Source organism: Colletotrichum paranaense, assembly GCF_030867605.1.
Source record: "Colletotrichum paranaense strain IMI 384185 chromosome Unknown Scaffold_4.1, whole genome shotgun sequence".
Taxonomy (NCBI): Eukaryota; Fungi; Ascomycota; class Sordariomycetes; order Glomerellales; family Glomerellaceae; genus Colletotrichum; species Colletotrichum paranaense.
The window spans coordinates 2,716,804-2,735,612 of record NW_026848962.1 but is presented as its reverse complement, the minus strand read 5'-3'; the positions used below and the strand labels follow the sequence as shown (position 1 = coordinate 2,735,612).

The window sequence follows — 18,809 nt, the reverse complement described above, 5'->3', positions numbered from 1 at the left end:
CACGCTTTGGGCGGCTGTGAAGTTGGACCTGGGTGTAGAGCAAGAGGCCACGACACAAGACCCAAACCCGGCAGCGTGGGACGCAGCGATAAATAAACATTTTCGAGGAGACTGAAGACGGCCAGGTCGCTTATCAGCGGTACCACATGGTCGGCGCCCAGATGCCAACCGGGTACCTCACACATGATGGGCTGCCACATCTGGATGATGCGAACAGGTCGGCAGGTGGCAAGGTATCCAAGATGATTTTCGGAGGCAGTCCCAGTCTAGGCCGGCTGGGCAACATCTTGGCTGTCTGGTCGAAAGGATCGACCTTCTCGGTCAGGCAGAGAACCGATGAGATGGGGTGGACAGCAGATATGCAAGAGAACGAGGATTGGTCCGTAGCGCCAGACCACTGGTTTCCAGTCGCGAAGACGGCGACCACAAAGTCTCGGCGCGCGGTGCCACCAGACCAGGAGGCAGGGGAAGCATTCGGGTTGCCAGACGACAGCCCAACCGTTGGTTCCTTTGATGGAACAGAGGGACAGGGAAGGGTGGTCGCAGAAGAAGCAGGGTCTTGGACGAGATCCTTGCACAGTACTGTCGGATACGTGGGGGAGGGTCAAAATTGGTAGGTTAACGACAAGGCTGGTGGTACGCGCTTGTTGCTTGCCACGTTCTGTGCACACGGGGAAGATACGGGTCTAACCATGCTCTCGTACTTTGTAATCAGAGAGTGAAGGTGTGTTTAGTGTGACTTGGGCGAAATTTGTTGTTCGATTATAGATTCTTTTCAGAGACTTGCAGCGAGCAGGAGTACCAAAGACTACATTTGTCGTGATCAGCCTCCGGCATCAACATGAGAAATCGAGGGTCTCTGACGACAGGTCACGGTGATGTTGAGTAAGAACCTGCTATGCCGTCATCATAGCAAAGAATGAGTCCATTCTAATGGGCCCAGTCTGCCTGGCAGAGGCAGAGGAGTAGGTTGACTTAGACGCCCAATCGGTCGCGCTATCTTTCCTTGCCGCGCTCCAATTGCCCCTTACGTTGCACATTGTAAATAGGGAGGCCTTTGCAAGTCTGATGGTTCCCATAGAAGCGTGTCAAGGTTCGAAGTATGAGAGACGGGAAGGAGCCCAATGTTCAAATGGAGCAGCGATTCAGCCACAAGACGCAGAGAAGTGGTTAGCTCGAAAGGGTGCATGCTTGAAATGAGTTAAATGCAGTTCTGCCCAGCCTTACAAAAGGCCGACGGGTACTTTTGTCTTTCTTGGACAATCATATAAGCCGGAACGAAATCCGTAGGTTAGGAGGAAATGGAAGAGAGCACTCACAGCACAATAGAGAAAGAAGAGGGAAAAGGGACGAAAAGCAGCCCCCAAAATGGGCACTGAGCATTGTCACGTGTGGCTGTGTGGGGGAAATTAAGGTTAAATCGGCGCTAGCACGGATCACCTACGTACCGATCCGGCTCTTTTTCTGTGGCGGATTGTTCATATGTGGCTGGTGCAGTCTACGTACGGATTGGTGACAGCCGTCGCCTTTTCCCAGCTGCATCCATCTCTACCTATGTTCTCCGTCCAGATTCACTGCTTGCGATAACACGACCAACTTGTCGAGATTCCGTCTCGATACGAGACTTGTCCGCCGACGACGCTAATGATACGATCCTCCTCGCAATCCTCAATTAGGCGCCATGTCGGGAACTTTTGCCAGTCACTCACGAGCTTACTTTATCTAGGGAGGCCTTCCTCGCATCGCAATGACTGTGAAGAGCGGGGAATAAACATTGTATGACAGGCCAATGCCGTCTTCATGGAAGGCAAGCCGCAAAAGGGTCTCGTTCTCGGTGGTTTTTCTTCTAGCGGCCGTTGCTGGACCCCTGCTTCACACCCTGTCTCTCCCACTCCTCGAGACTCCTTGTCGGCAGTGCCCAGATCTCGCTCGGGGCCAGTCGAATCATCTCGTTGCGCGCAAGTTGTCCAGCCGTACCTTCAACGTCCCATTCAGGCAGGAGGATAACACCCGCTTTATATAAGAACGGCACCACCACTCTCTTGGCTTTCCTTGGTTTCTCTTGGAATTTGCTTGGAACAAAGCCACCGTCGGCGATTAATCCTCGTCCACTCTCGCTATCAGCCATTTTCTTCGTCCTTGGCTCCTTGGCACGTTCTGCTATCATTCTCCTCTTCGCCAGAAACTCTCCTCTGCGCGATACCCCTCACGACTCACGAGCGGTGCACACGATCCCTCTTCCCACCCACTTCAAAGTCAAACACCATCAGCACCAACCGGAACAGGCACCAACTTGCGCCTCGCAGTTACATCGATCAACATCTCGGATAGCTGACGTCTCCCGTCTTGCCCTGCTGCAAGTGGCGTTTCTTAGCTTCTTCGCAGAAAAAGGAAGGTTTTCTGGAAGAATTCAAGGAGAGAGGCGAGTTCAGCTGACGTCGACCGCGGTTGTTGTATTATTCGTCAATCACCCCGGGCTTATCGCAATCTCTCGCCAAGCAATCAAGACCCCTGATGCTCCAGACTGAGCGGGTTTCCCTTTGTTGGAGTCGTCGTATCCCGGTTCACAATTGCCATAGTACGACCCAACCTCCGATGGCAACGAATTTGCGGTACGGTTGCTGCAGCTGATCTCAGTGGCCCCCTCCTGCTGTTCCACGAGCTTCCTACCTCAGGTAGCTCCATGCAGTCCAATCCTGGCGTCGACTTTGTCAGATTGTGAGCGCCAACTTCGAGAGTGTCGCCCCACATCCCGCGTCCTTGCGTGCCGGTTGAGGACGAATGCTCTTGGGTTCTGAAGCAGATACCTTGCAGATTACGAAAGGACGTTTCTTGACCCGCGCCAGACGGAGCCAATTCTCACGATGTGGACTGTCGAATTAGCATTTGCCCACCATCATCACAAATTTCGTGTGGACCACCTCTTCTTCTGCAGGCAGGAACATCCGAATAGTCCATTCGAGATGCAAAAGGACAGAGCTGTATTAGCCGACATACTGTGGATGGTGGCGCCTTGATACCTTTTTCAATATTGCCACATCGATCTTCAATCAAAACGTTACGCGAGACGAAACGGCAATGATGGTGTTGGCTGCAGTTGCGTCTACACAGAAGGTCGTCGCTTGAGTAGTCTCGCCGATTTCCACCATCAAATCGTGTTGCGAACTGGCCAATCCGAACGACCTACCTACACGAGAGACGGAGCAGACTTCCTGTTCTAGCAGTCGTGGGATTCTAGTCCAGAGGCCACATCACGCAGACATTCAGCTGCGCCGCAGGTGCAGCGGTCTGCGTTCAATTTTCTCAACCAACGCTCTTCTCTTTGGACCTCGGTATCGTACAGCTGTACGGTGTCAATGCAGTCTGGTGGTGCCATAGTCAAAATTTACTAACATGTATAGATGATAACAGGATACCGTCGGCTCGAAACGCTCTGCAACACTCGGCCATTTGAATGGCGCCCCCAAGCTGATGCTTACACCAGCCAGCAAAGTCTCCACGGATGATAAACTCCTCATTGGTTGTAACAACAGATGAGACGAAGTCGTTGCCACCAGCTGTGTAGCCCCTTGCTCATGTATCACTGCAACGAGTTTGTGGTATACGAGAGCTCGATAAACGACACATGCTGCTTGGCTTTGATCAGGCGCCATGGCATCAGAGCTGCACGGCGAGTTATGCCAGCCCATCAAGAGACTGTCACTGTTTCCTCTGGAAATGTACCAGCAAAAGAAGGTGAATCCAGGAAAGTAGACCCGGCTGGTTGGTACCATTGTGGTATTGCAGAGACAGACGCACATGACATCCACGTCCCTCCGAACCCCCCAGTCTCTTGCCTTCCTCGACCCTGACATACTGTGCCACTCTTGGATCGGCTCGGGTTACCGATGATAAGAGTGTATTCAGACCCAGACAAGTAGGTGAAGGGGTGGAAAGTTAAGTACGGTAATTGGACCGGTTCTAGAGGAACTTAACCGAGAACGGGGGACAAAACTCAAGATTGTCAAAACCGAAGCAACCCGATGATTTTCGACGCAGTCCAACCGACTAACACGATGTTCTGTTTCATGCGCCGAGGCTGTGGCAAGTTTGTCTTCGCCGCCGCCTTTCACACAGATATGCATGCTGCAGCCCGCAGCTCAATCCTCTTCTAAGCCAAGAAGTAGTAGAATCGGTCGGTTACTCCAGCAGACGTGTGAATGCCACTGTCATTGCATGCGCGTCGTACGGTTGCTCTCGGAGATCCGCAATGTCGGAATATCGCTGGCGTTCGTCGTCAAGAATCAGAGACATCTCCCTTTTGTTCCTTATCATAGACGAGCTTGGCTTAGCAGCACACAGGGCGGGATATGATATCAGATGTGCCGAGTTGAGCATGATTTCTCATTCTCTCGCCTCATATCTACTCTCGTTCCAGTCACTTGAATTCTATGGCCGAATGGTAATGTCATCAATTCTAGCGCCACGTTGTCTTCTATCGTCTTACTTTGGTGCCAAAATCTTCCGATCATTGATGATTCTTTACAATATAAGGGTCCTACCAGCTGTACCGGTGGTTCACCTCTCCATGCCGTTCTCACTGACTTGGAAATCAGTCTTGTGTTACGTCTTATTGAACAGCATCTCACTCAATAGTCAGAGATTATTGTTCTAGTATTGTCATTCACTCCTCCAAATCTTCCTCTACTATCTGGCACTCTATTCTCAACTTATGTCAAGGACTATGAGGTCATCGTCTACGATTTCACTTTACGGATGATATTGCCTAGCCATATGGAAATGAGAGTTTGTTGAGCAGGTTCCCCAAAAAGTACCAAAAGGCCACACTTACCTTCAACTTGAAAGAACAATAACAATATGTGAAATCCTATCTGACGACATTTGATCGCGGTCTCAAGTTAACAACTCGCTGTTGCTGACCAGCTTTACGTGGGAATATGCGCAGAGGGCTCTTGGTGATCGCTACCTCTCATGTAATTGTCGTCATGCTTGCTTCCCATATCTAAATAGAAGGATGAAGACCCCATTGAGCCACGTCCTCCCTCTCGTCTCGTCTGATTCATTCTTCTCTTGCTAAGAAGTAGACAGAACGTGAGAACGGCTGTGAGGTAGTACCCTTCGAGAGCCATAGGAGTCATTCAGCCGAAACGTTGAAAGTTCTACCGGTCGACGATAACTATTGAAGTTCTTTCGAAAGCATTAGCAAGCACTACCGTTTCCAATTGAGACGCATCTCTGCAACTGTCCATCGGGAATCCCGTCAACAAAGAAAGATAAACCACCAGTCTTTCTCTCGACATCATGACGTTGACAGGTCCCCCCAGAGCCCTCTTTAGACCTGCACTGGCCGTCATTGACGAAGTAGTAAGAGAGCTACAGCAGCGCAGGACTTCGATTCCTCGGCTTGGGCCACGACAGTAACAACGTCACATTACGAATGCTGGCTCTCAGCTTCAGGCGACGAGATATATCTGAGTGGCTGATATACTCAACCTTTCAAGGTCTGCCGCATGATGGAGTCAAGATTGCGGCCGTGCCTCATGCCGATGGGCCGATGAGGAGGTCTCGCAGGAATAATATATACTTGATGGGTGAAAGGCTGACTGCTGTCTCCGGCTGGATTTCCGGCGAGAGACAAATCCTTGGAAGGCTGGAAGGCCCGAAGCCACGCTATATGTTCATGGCACAGATGGATCCCTTGGGGGGACATCACCATCACAGCGCTGTCGGCTTCCAAGAGAGAATTGGGATGGAAGGCTTCGAACCCGACGTGGGCTCGACCATGTGGCACGGAGCGGCAGACTTCGGGCTCATCTTACTCACTCTCTGCACGCAGGCCTGGCTGTGGTATGCCGAAATGCTTGTCTGAACAGAAGCTGAGGAGCACAATAGCGGAAGGTGTTCTTGCCGGTCCCGCCCACCTGGGCGGGTTTCCGTAATGAGATGTAGTCTCATCGTACCTTGAAGGCCCGGACTTTGTCCTATCATTCTCGTCTCTAGAAACCCGCTGTCTCAGTCTTTACCAGTAATAGACCTGACAGCCTGCCGCCCTCCTTGCTGCATTGTATATTCAGAGACTGAGCAATTTCCGATGGGTGTAGTATTAGCAGAGCACAGTAGACATGGGGAAGCAAACAGGTGCCCAGGATATTCATCATCCCCAATACTGCGAGATGAGTCTACATTGTGCGAACATCTTCATCTAGTGCTTTGCCATGAAGCTACACGGCCGGGAGGGGAACGATGGCGAATGCGGGGCACGGAGGCGGGAACGAATGATTTAGACGGAGGGAGAGGCCACTTGATGGAGGCTCGAAGAGAGCTCATACGAAGTTACGGCGCCTAGTCAGTTGGAGTGACGAAGATCTGGTCAACTACCAATTGATACATGCTCTGTCACATCTAGAGAGAAGAGGTCCGGATCCGCTGAAGAGGAGGATGGCCAGGATCTCGCCGAAGAGGCCGTTTCGTGTAACATTGACGAGGCACATGGTATTCGCACTCGCAAAGGATGTTGAGAAATGCTGATGGGCCCATAGTACTCGGGGGCAGATCAAAAGCGTACGACCGATGTAAGTGGTGTATGTGTCATGAGGGTTTACATCCTGTCATTGATTGACCAAACACTGCAATTCGGAAAGCTCGTCACGAACCTGAAGTACTTCTTCAGCCGGTACTCATCCAATGATGAGTGAAGTTACACACATAATATTCCGACAAGCTGAAGGCGCTTCTTGAATGCTGCGAGACCTAACTGCGATTAAGCTTGAAATCATTCCGTCCGTTGCACGCGCCGTGTGTTCCCAACTGCTGTGCTCCCACAGCTATGAGAAATGCCATTCATGTTAGTCTGTCTCAGCCCTTTCTTCATTCACGTTTCAGCGGTGGCTACGGTGTTGAGATCTTTGTCCTTGTAAAACCCTCATCTTTCACCAGCGCTGGGTGTTAGATGCCCCTGGAGATGTCGTCAAGTAGCCCATGTCGATAATTGAGGCTGCGCACGCCAGATCTCGTGACTGTCGCGAAGGGATGTGGCTGAGTTTCTTATGTCACAGAGAAGTGTTTGAATACACACACCCGCGAGACAGTAACCATAGATTTTCCGGTGTCACCGGGAACATGGACTTTGAGATTTGGGTGGATTGAATATAGGATCCCCTTTCCATTAGACTGCACACCTGGATCACGACCACGGATATGGTGGAGGGGCGCACACACACCACACACATCTGTCGCTCGGCCCAGTTCGTCCCGCAGATCGTCATCAAGGTCAGGGTCCCGGCCAACTAAGCTAGATCTCAAAAGTATTTTGTCGCACAGAATTCTTCAGTAGAAATAAATGATCTTTTGATTCAGATCTGCTGAATTCGTTCTCTGACTGGTGAGACACACGCATCAATTGGGAGAGTTGCCTTGTGAACCGGCTAGCTCGGGGCATGGGGAATGCAATATCTGGTTATTAATAGCATTGTATAAAAAAGAAGGAAGAATGAGAATGAGGCGCCTAAATTGATTGTTGTGCCATCCGCCAACCTAATCTTGCTCGACTTGCTTCCGCGACTTGGATGGAATGCTGGCCAGGCATGTCTCATATTCGATGTCATTATTGTCATTATCACCTGAGGAGAGCCGCACCTGAGAGGTTCTGGCAGTGCCGGTAGTACCATTCACTGTGGCCCTGGCGACGATGTCGCGACAGCTGACTGGTAGCCTGACAATGTGACCAACACTGCGAGCTAGGATTGATGCCTAGGTAACGTTAAACATCATTACTGGGTACGGCCATGAAGTAGGTCCTCGACCAAGGCCAATAGTTATCAATGCTGATGCTGCGGAATACTCTGAAACACTTCAAGCTGCTCTGGAATATGGCGAAGATGTAGGCTGATTCGTTGTTCACCAGAAACATGAGAGATGGATTGAATTCCTCAACGAAGGCGCCGCTTCCTGCCAATGCAAGTTTCGGTGGCCGACTCTGACAGCTCGTGGTGATGTGTCTAGCCCATTGCCCTGCATGCATCAGCAACGTCACGGAGGACAGCTGGCATATGCAGAGAACGTGTCCCGCTAGTCGTTAGAGACGCCTTGACATTCGCGTCTTGGGAGCTCGGCCGGTAGTGGTTTTCAGCCACCGCAATGCGAAAGACTTGAGAAACCAACACAATTTTTTTTTAAGCCTGATGGGGAAGCGCGATGCCGGCAGCTCTAGCGGCGATTTCCATAGAACCAAGTACGGATAAGCGCTGGCGGTCTGCAGTAACCCTTTCAACGGCGTTGCGCCTGGCTCGGGTTGGTGCAGCGCTTATCGACACCATTGGAAGGCACTTGCCGAGAAGCTTGGGTACTGTCAGCATAGGTAGCTTTCATTCAACTGTTTCTGAGGAGGCTGGGGCCAGAACCCAGGAACTTCAGGAGCTTCAGAAACGTTGGTGTTGATGATGACCCCGAGGTCGCCGACAGCCATGTTCGCGGGTCTTCTCAGCATGTGCTAGGCCGTGCTTCATAATGTTTTGACCCTACGTTACCAAGAAAAGATAAGGGCGGGTGAGGATGACTCGGGGCATGAAGATGGGATGAAGGTGCTGCGGCTGGCTGGACGTCATTGTGCCCGGGACAGATGGCAAGAATAATCATGTGCCATTGCTTCGGATGACCAGAGCCAAGTGCACTGACACTGCAAAGATATACTGGAAGAGGTTGAGGACGAGAAGTTACCTTAAAGAGAGTGAGCCGAGGAAATGATGCCGTCATGGCGATTGGTCGTGTTTGGTGCAGGCGCTTACTGAGGTCATCGCGGCGGTTACTTTATGCCCAAGGTCGTATCAGACGCGAATGAGTAGTCGATCCAGATGGACGATACCGATGGTGAGGGCAATCCACGTCTCGCGTTGCGGACTCACTGTTCGGATGAGATGAAATGCGGCAGCATTGAACAATTGTGAGAGGAAAAAGAAAAGAGGCGTGTTCGAGGAACCGTCGCATCACAGGATAAGGTTAGTTGGATGATGTGCAATGACGGCAGGCCTCCAAAGTCCTCAGCGCGAGAAACAATCAGAAACGGCCGGGGCGTTTCAATTGACGTGCCCTCCAGTTCGTGGTGAGTCTGACGGTGCTCGACCATCGTCTGAGGTTTTGTTAGGTAAGCACCCGAGAAGGGAGGAAGACGTGCATGAACTCAGTGTCATGTCACAGAGGTGTGGACTGTGAGTGACATGAGTGTGCGTGTGGCAGTGGCCAGTGAGTGAGAGTATGGATGGGAGCGGCACTTGCGAGGTGAGAGTAAGCAGTCACTCAGAGTCTCAGGTGCAGTGAAAGTGAGTGAGGGGACGGGAAATGACACTGGAGACGGGAGATGAGTGGATCGGACCTCCGATGGGTCCGAGTGAGGCAGTGAGCGGGCGGTCGATAGTAAACCCGGGCCTGGTTCGACGCCGGGCCGTTGATCTCAGCTGAAGTGTGGTGACAATCACAGCTGGACAGGCGGCGATGGGCAGGGCGAGCAGGCAGGAACCCGACAGCTTTTTTGACGGTTGAGAGACTTGTGGGTGCCGTAGATGCGTTGTTACTGGTGCAAATGGTGTGCGTCTTGTCGACTCTGGCGAGTGACTGAGTCGTGAGAGGTGGAGGTACACGGGGGGAGGTATCCTTGCGGACCCGAGCCAGATTGACGTGGGTGGAGTCCCCGGTGGGCGGTACTTGCGATCTTGTACCTAAGCGAGAATTACATCTGCAGCTGTGGGCGGATTTGGAGGTCTCGACTCATCTGGCCACTGTCTACAGCATTTCCTTTCCATTTCCTTTTGATTGTTGCCCTCTGCAGAGTGCAGACCGACAGTTGGATTGACAGCCTGCGCACAGCTGGCCAATTTTGGCAGTGCATATTCTCTCAATGTCAGAAGCTCGATCTCTCAGAGCTCACTCGAGTAAGGTAATCCTGGACGTCGGGCCAGACCACGGCTGCCGTCTGCATGCTGATATTTGACAATGTCCGGGTGGATCAAGGACATTGTCTCCCCGTTGCCATGGCGGCCTCTGAGTGGTTCAAGGTCCAGGATTAACCTCCCACCCTCCCATGCAACTTCACAGTGAGGTCGAGTGCTGGTGCGTGACTGTGACTGACTGTGTGTGCGTGTGTGTGTGTGTCCCCTGGCGGTGCCATGTTTCGCGCGAGGTTCTGCAGCCAGAGAGCCTGTTCTTTTCTTCGGTTTCCCAGCTGGATGGCTGCAGTGATGATCCAGGGCCAGCACACCCACTTTGACACAGCCTGCATTCGTCCAATCTGCCGCCTGCATAAACTGAGATCATGATTGCAACTCTTGTTTATCACGCTGGTGGGAGTCAGGATTTCTGGGATTCATGGAAGGAGTATTCTCTCATAGGACATGTTAGTGTTGTGTACATGCACCACGGACATTGCGCTCTGCAGTCGTTTTGATCACTAGCAGAGTACGTACCCGATGTGGAAATAGAACCTGTCGAGATACCTCACAGATAGTACCTCAAGGTAAGTACCTGCCGTACAGAATACCTGGAAGGAGAGACCTTTGCATTGCGGGAAGTGAGGAAGGAAGGGGGAGAAAAGGTACGTCCCCTCCAGGTACCGCCGACATCTCCGCCCCCAATCAGAAAGGGGAAGAAAATCTTCTCCACGTCCACCACCTCTCAGGCTCTCCCTCAACCGCGAGTCTCCGTGTCTCTTCAAACTCCTCCCATCCATGATCCCTATCCCGTCCCTCTCTCTCTCTCTCCTTGATTCTTCCCCATTGGCATCTGCATCGGATCCTGTTTTCCCTCCCCCCCTTTTGCCCCGTTTTGCCCTGGTTTTTTCTTCGACAACACCGCCGGAAGGTTGTTCGTCCTGTCTCGTCCGCTGTCTTCCCTGTCCCTGCTCACTTCACTCTTGTCTGCTGTATGCGTAGCTCAACTCATCGTTGATTTGCCGCTCATTTGCTTGCTCTCTCCAATCTGCCGTCATTTCGGCTCTACCCAATTGCCCATTGCGTCTTCACCCCTCCTCATCTCCCGTCATCTGTTTTTTTTTTTTCTCTCACTATCCTTTGCCATTTCGAAAGTCTTGGACTCGGCTCGTCATCTACCTACCTCGAGTCTCCTCTGGCATCCCATCCATCATCCCACGCTCGCTACTTTTACCTTGCCTTAGTATTCTTTGGATCCCTTTCGTTTCACTCACCCCTCCAGCCCTATCCCGTCCGTGCCTATCAATTGACACCTCTGCATTATTGTCCGGGTCTTCATACACTATTACATGCCGTCGCTCGCTACCTCACCTTGCCAACAACGCATCCATACCTTAGACCTCGACATACCGCACCAGTAACTGTTACCGCTCTTCTTACCGCTAGATTGTCGCCGTTCACGGACTTTACATCGCTGTTTCCTCTATCCGTACCCGTACATTCGTTCACTCGTCTGCACCGCACCAACAATCGCCAACACGTACATTCTTCCATCACGTATCATACTATACAACAAGTCCCGTATAATATCAATAACCGGACCCGAGGTCAACGCTTTCGACTGCCATCATCCCATTTTGTCCTGATTAACGACGCATACTCCCATCACTGCGTGCTGTCCATACAACACGTCCTGTGACCTTGACAACCGGCCACCCCGCCGTCACTATCCCAGCCATTTCGAGACACTTCACCTGGGCTTTCGTACACGCTGAGCATCAAGGGGTCCCTCCCCACAGACAGTCTGCCTTCGTCTCGTCTCATCATCCCTCGTCAGAAAGACAAGACGACCAAGCACCAGCCAAGCCCTGAGCCAGGGATTGCCCGCTACGCATAATTGCGCCTTGCGAACCACCCGCGCAACCCGCAACCACTCTCCCACCTCAAGGTTCCAACGCCCAGATCCCAGCAATCATTACAGCATAGCCTGGTCCATTTCCCTTGCTCCACCAACCCGCACCCAGACCCAGGTTCCGACTCCCAAGCAACCTGCCCAAGGGGCCCTCCACCATCCACCCTATTCTGGACTGTTGCCCCGTCCTTCCAAGGCCTGGCCACGACAATCTCGACCAGAGATACCGCCAAACAAGCTTTTTGTCTTGTTTTCTCTTCCTCCCTTTCGTTTCCTTCCTTTTCCTTCTCCTCGATACTCGGCGATGCAATGATGATATACGGGCATCAAGACGTTGATCTCGCGGGTCCCAGTCCAGGTTCACCGCCAGGTATGACGTCCTCAAAGTCGTCAAAGTCCTCTTCCTTCAAGTCCTTCCATTCCGACGACAACAGCGTCCTGGACGACGCTAGCCATTTTGAAGAAATCGGTCTAGATGACGATGCTTCTCATTACGACACACAACGCGTTCGCGAGCCCCATTCGAAGCCCTCTCAACCTTACTCGAGATCCTACGCCAACGACTTCCGCCCTCCGTCATGGAAACCACCCCATTCCCGCTCTCCGCCGGTAACACGAGACCTCGCGAAGCCTAGAAGCTCAGGTCCCACGGCAGACCTCGCTCCCCACTCTCGCGGTTCCTCTCGACCCCCTTTCTTGAGCTTGAAGACCGACAGCCACGTTCTCAACCGCCGCAGCCCAAGCGCTGGCCGCCTTCCCGATCCCCGTCGAAGCCCGGTGAACCCGGTAAACCCTCGAGGTTTCGCGAGCCACTCGACGACTTCCCTTCAATTCCCTCGCAAGAACCGCAGCCCGAGCCCGAACTTCTCACTATTGCCGAGAGACCCCAATGTACCCCTGAAACCGCGTCGGGGCAGCTGGCAGTCAAACCAAGACAGAAAATCCACATTTGAGTTGGAAAAAGAGTGCGACGAGGATGACACGGACGACATTCCCGACGGCCTTATTCTCGACAATGTTCCCATCTCTCCTCGACCCAAGCTTGAGCGGACGCCGAGCAGGCCAACTTCCTCTGGAGCATCTCCTAACCGGCCGCCAAAGGAACGTGTTCGCAGTGTTGGCAACGGGACATCTCCAATCCCAGTTGAGACGGGATGCCTGCGTTCACCGTCGTGGAAGTCCGACACTGCGCTGTCCTCGATTGGAGAACGTGGCCCTGAACCGCTCAAGACTCGGGCAAGAAGCTGGAATCTCGCACTGGCAGAACTCAATGCCGATGCCAAGGACTTGACGGAGAAGCTCGAGGAGCACTCGGATTATGTGCGTGAAAAGGCCGCTGAAAATGCCAACCCTACAGGACGTCACACGTGGAATGGCAAATCTCTCGAACAACACGCCCAGAAGCCCCGCGTCAAGTCCGCTCTTCCCGAACTTCCTTCACTCCGGAGTCAAACCAACATCATGATCGACCCACTCCCAGTTTCCAAGGAAAAGGAGGCTGTGCTCAGTCGCACCAGACCATCGTGGCTTCCTCCCAAGGATCCCGCGGAAGAGAAGCGTCATCTGCGTGAATATAAGAAGATGATGGCACGCAGCGCCGAGGCAGATCGCCGCCGTGAGGCTTCGCGTCTCGCGCGGAAATCTTCACGCGATCTGAAGGTCGACAGCTTGATGCATATTTGGGAGGACGACATCATTCCGAGATGGACCGACGCAATCCGCGAACGTCGCACCCGTGAGCTGTGGTGGAAGGGAATCGCTCCGCGCAGTAGAGGTCAGGTCTGGTCCAGGGCCATTGGCAACGAACTTGGCCTGTCGGGAAAGTCCTACAAGGCCGCCCTCGGCCGGTCCCAGGAGCTCGAGGAGCGAGTCAAGGCTGGCAAGGGCGATTCGGAGGATATCCAGAGAGCCGCATGGCTGTCAGCTATCCGCAAAGACGTGGCCGAACACACATGGCAGGATCTTCGAATTTTCCAAGTCGGCGGGCCACTTCACCAGAGCCTCGTTGACGTCCTGTTCGCCTATGCGCTGTACCGGAGCGATATCGGCTACGTCAAGGGCTGCAACGTAAGTCCATCTCAAGTCTCACAAACATCGTTTGGGGTGCTATCATGAACTAACTCCCTTCGCAGACCGTCGCCGCCCTTCTGTTACTGAACCTTCCCTCGCCGTCCGCGACATTTATCGCCCTGGCCAACGTCCTAAACCGCCCGTTGCCTCTGAGCTTTTACTCAGAAGATCCCGGTGCGAAGGCTTCAGCCTACAACCTCGTGATGCAGACTTTGAGCGTCAAGGCTCCACGTCTTCACGAGCACCTGACCAAAGATATTTCCGAGGGTGACGCAGATTTCTACCTCGGCAACTTCTTCATGGGACTCGGAACCACACATCTGGCTATGGACGAAGCCGCTCGCCTGTGGGACGTCTACGTCTTTGAGGGCGATGCGGTCTTGGTGCGAGCAGCTGTGGCCACGCTCATGCGTCACGAAATGGCACTCCTTGGCGCCAAGTCGGCTGGAGAAGCCAAGAAGCTGGTCGAAAGCAGCGCCAACAAGGATGGCCGTAAGGCTGTAGTTGGCGACGATGGTGCCGAAGACCAGTGGATGCGATCCGTTCGGGAAGCGGGCAAAGCCTAGTCTATTCCGAACGGTCTCGTATTGAAAAGTCCTTTTACGCTTGATGAATATTTCGGCTTTGGAAAAATACGACATGATCCTAACTGTTTATATCTAATCTCCTGGGCCGGTGTCGTACCGGCCCTTCCATCGGAGGCAATCGCACATACACCGAAAAACCAACAGCACTCAACTCAGCTCACATAAGGCAGTCGGCTGCAAGCTGTCTACTAGTGGGCGTGTATAAAGAGCAACCGGCGTCTGCGGCGCGATGGACATTACCTGTGGGAGCTGGTTTTTTGTAGCAACCCTTTTTGTTTTTTTTTCGTCTCTTTACCTGTACGGGATATATACTATTCTCATCTGTCGCCTGGAAGTTTCGCAGTGCGCGAGCATCCTCATGGGCAAAGACAGACATTCTTATTGTGGCATGTAGATATACAGACGCTGGGCGCCGAGGAACTTGACCATGCGGAACGTGGCAGGCCCGGCTTTCCCTGCGGATAAAACAATGTTCATGTTTCTCCTGGGACGAGAGACGATCCCGGATAGAGGATGTAACCTGTATTGGTTCTACACCGTCGTCGTGTAGGGGCGCGTCGTTTACCCCGTAAGACAGACGACCCAGGGGTTGGATTTTAGCATCAAACATTTTCTGGCGTCGCTAGCGATCCGCATCTTGCTTTATTTTCTTGAACCGGGCGGGGTTCATGGCTTTATTTTTTCCCCAGAGGTGTCGATCACCTCTTTGATATCCCATTCGTATCATAGTCGTATTGTAGAAGAACCCATGTGTGCTAGTATTACAACTTAAATCTGCGTCTATGGTCCATCAAGACAGTGAGACAATCGCGACAACTACTGTGACGTAGCTTTACAAGGACTATCAAGGTCTTTCACAAGGCGAATATGACTTGTCAAAGACTTTATCTGAGCTAAGATATACTTCGATGTTATGTGACGTTCGATTACCATTGGCTCTACAAGAGCATCGTCCATCTCGCATATCAAGCAGGATACCTTGGGCTGTATCGTCGTGCATGCCATCACCGAGATACCCCCAAACATTTAGTCACGATAGACATCATGAACAGCTTGACTTCAGCTGCACTCACGAGCGTCATGCAATACGTGTGTCTTCAAATCCGTGAATTAACCTTCCTGTGCAGATGCCTCAACCTCACCTAACCGCCCAAATGGGAAAACAACTGGGAAAGGCTTGTTGTGACGGGCCCCCTTTAGACTTTCCACTCCTCATCATGGCCCCCTTTTTGGCTACTTTTCCCAGGAACTGCGACGACAACTTGTGGGCGGACGATGGCTGGTTTGCTTCCGTCCTCATCTAAAAAACACAACGAAAAATATCACCCAACCTCTTCATGTGTCATCTCTTGCCTTAACTAACCCTTTTAGTTGACAATCTCCTCCGTCTCCTCGAGAACCTCCTCCACAATCTCCTCAATGATCTGCTCCTCGCCCTCGCTGGCCTGCGTCTTCTGGGAGAGGAGGTAGGCGACAATGTCCAAGGGCAGGCCGAGGTCCTTGCGCTCCTCGGCGACCTCCTCCTCGATGGACTCGCGCCAGGCGACCCACTCGGCGAGCTGGCGACGGCGGGCCTCGACGACCTCGCGGTCGGCAGAGGCACCACGGTCCATATCCTCCTGCTCGAAGACGCGACTGTACTCGCGCAGGTTCTTGCGGATCTGCTTCTGCTCCTCCTTGGTGAGCAGCGTCGGGGGGCGAGGGCGCCACGCGAGCTGCTTGAACTTCTCGACGGGCTCCTCGCGGAGAGCCTCACCCTTGAAGTCGTAGATGTGGTATCCGTTTTCCATCTATAGTCCGTTTCGTTAGTAATTGCGTTCATTTGGTCAGGGAAAAAGCATGACCACATACAGAGTGCTTCCAGGCGGAGGCCCAGGTGGCGACGAAACGTCCTGAGGGGTCCCACTCAATGTCGGTGACACCGTAGTGGTCGCCGGTGTTCATGAGCTGGAGGTTGGCGGTCAGGTCCTTGTCTGACTCGGGCTTCTCACCCTCAAAGTCGAGGTCGAAGAAGTCAAGGTCGGAGCTCTGCTGGTTGTGGACGGTGGCGATCACGACGAATCTACCGCGGGGGGACCAGTAGATGGCGTTGCTGTTCTTCTTCTCCAGGGTGCGGAGGTGCTTGAAGTTACCAACGACGTTGCCCTTGGCCTTCTCGGGGCAGAAGAAGGAGACGGAGGTCTTGGGGGCGACGGCGACAGCGCCGACGGGCTCCGTTGTCGTGATGATGACGAATCTGTCACCCTTGGGCTCCCAGGCAAAGTTAATGACTGTGTCCTTGATGGTGTCGACAACCTCGACGGGAACGCCCTTCTCCTTGATGCGGAAGATCTCGAGAGTGGTGGCCTGGGACTTCTTGGACTTGGAGTGACGATCGACCTTGACGCAGAGGTATGAGGCATCGGATTGCCAGTGGAGCTTGGCGTCAGAGACGCTGAAGAGGGGCAGTTGACGGACAACCTCCTTGCTGGGGATGCTCATAAGACCAACCTTGGCGGGGTTGCTGCCAATTTCGGGTGTCCAGTAGGTAAGAAGCTGCTCATATGTCTTGATACCATCTCTTTGGACGCTAGCCGGGGCCCAGTCGAACTCCATGATACCCTCGATCTTGATGGAAGTCTTGTCGAGGAGGTTCATGCGGGGGAGCTCGTAGACGGAGATACCGGTCTGGTAGTTGAGACGCGCGACGTACTTGTCATCGGCGGACCACTTGAAAGCGGGCCAGAGCAGCTTGCGCTGCTTCGCCTCGTCCATACCCTCCATATCCAGGTTGGCGAAGGAACGAATGGGCTTGCCAGACTCGACACTCCAGATAACGTAGTTCTTGCCATCATCATCGACAGACAAGGCTGGGTGGCCCTCGTCGGGGATGGAGATGGGGCGAGCAGACCATGTCACCAGGTACTTCTCGGAAGGAGACCAGTCGACAAAGGTGACAAAGGGGTGAGGGAAACGCTTCTGCCTTGACCATGACGGGCCACCCCAAGTCTGAACACCCTGGGCGTGGACCGAGGTGAGGTAGGTTCCCTGTGGTGACCAGCGGATGAAGCTGTCTGTCCAGTTTTGACGGTCAACAACGTTCTCGGGGACGTCCTTCTCGTTGTTCCAGAAGACGCCAACGGTGTCGCCGCGGTACATGGCGAACTGGTCTCTTCCACGTCCGCTAGGGTCCTTCATGAATGATCTCAGGTGCTCGGTCTCGGTGAACTCCTCAATGTGAGGCGGGGTGTACTCCTCGTGGACCTTGCCTTCGCGGCCGTAGCGGTCGACATCGGTGAGCTTGTTGACGCGGAGGGTGTGCTTCTTGTCGAGAGGGACCTGGTCGAGTCCACGAACGGCAGCGGCGGCTTCACTGGGGGAGGAGTACTCGACAAAGGCAAATCTGAGCGGTCATCGTCAGCATCGCTGTCTTGTCTCGAGCGCGATCTCCATCTCTCTGGGTCAATCCGAGACGGTGATCCACTAGGCCAAACGTACCTCAGCGACTTTCCATTGTCGCCCATGGGCATGTAAATCAGATCCTCTCTCGTCTTTCCAACAGAGTTCAGCTTCTTCAGCAAGAACTTGACCAGCTTGGGCTTCTGGTCCTCATTGACTTCGGGAAGGCCATCGATGACCACGAAGGTGTCGTATCCCTGCTCCAGCTGAACCTCGTACTTCTCGCGCAGGTCGGAGATGTCGATCTCCTCCTCATCGTACTCGTCGTCGTCGAGATCTGCCTCGCGCAGATGGTCGAAAGAAGGCGCCATGATTGCGACGACTGGATCAGTCAACAGTCGAGGTGTGGCGGTTGTGAATTCTTCGGATCGGAGGACGGAAGGGGAAGGGGGTGCGTGTCTCTCGGCGAGGAAGCGTTGCGATGGCCTTTCTGTGGTGGGAAGGAAAAAAAGAGGTGCCAAATAGAGTGGGGTTGGGGTGGCTTTCCAGTGGTTGAAAAGTGCCCCGCGATTTTCTCGGTTTTTTTGTGAGGGTTTGCGGCTTGCGGAGCGCTTCAATGTGGCTCTGGGTGCAGGGCAAATTCGGTGCAAACTCTACGAAACAGCTCTGGAGATTTGGATGCTAGCGGCTTATCGACTGAATGGATTTCACGTCTTGAAGGGGAGTTCTACAGGGGGTGGCAAAGGGGACCAAACAACTATCACGCACACAATTTGGACCTCGTTTTGGAAAGTTTTTGGTGATATGGCACATTCGTGTGGGCTGGATTATTTGGTTGTTCCGGTCCCGAGAAAGCCCCTCGCTACTGCCTGGGGCCTTGGGTAAGGTACTTCAATACCTCGTCGCAACGGCCACCTCTAGGAGAGTCACGTGTGAATTCTGCCG

General features: G+C 53.2%; 2 protein-coding genes across 2 annotated transcripts; one reads left to right on the top strand and one right to left on the bottom strand.

The window, feature by feature from the left end:
• Positions 1-11,940: 11,940 nt before the first annotated feature.
• On the top strand, positions 11,941-14,465 carry CPAR01_05914 (TBC domain-containing protein; the record flags this gene model as incomplete). The annotated part of the gene is made up of 2 exons (XM_060490189.1): positions 11,941-13,896; positions 13,962-14,465. Coding segments are annotated over 2 exons (2,460 nt in total), but the record flags the coding sequence as incomplete, so codon positions are not given.
• A 1,388-nt stretch (positions 14,466-15,853) lies between these two features.
• Positions 15,854-18,235, bottom strand: CPAR01_05913 (eukaryotic translation initiation factor eIF2A; the record flags this gene model as incomplete). Its single annotated transcript, XM_060490188.1, has 3 exons — positions 15,854-16,276; positions 16,338-17,868; positions 17,964-18,235. The coding sequence occupies 3 exons, from the start codon at positions 18,233-18,235 to the stop codon at positions 15,854-15,856; spliced, it is 2,226 nt and encodes a 741-aa protein (XP_060351654.1).
• Between the last annotated feature and the right edge of the window lie 574 nt (positions 18,236-18,809).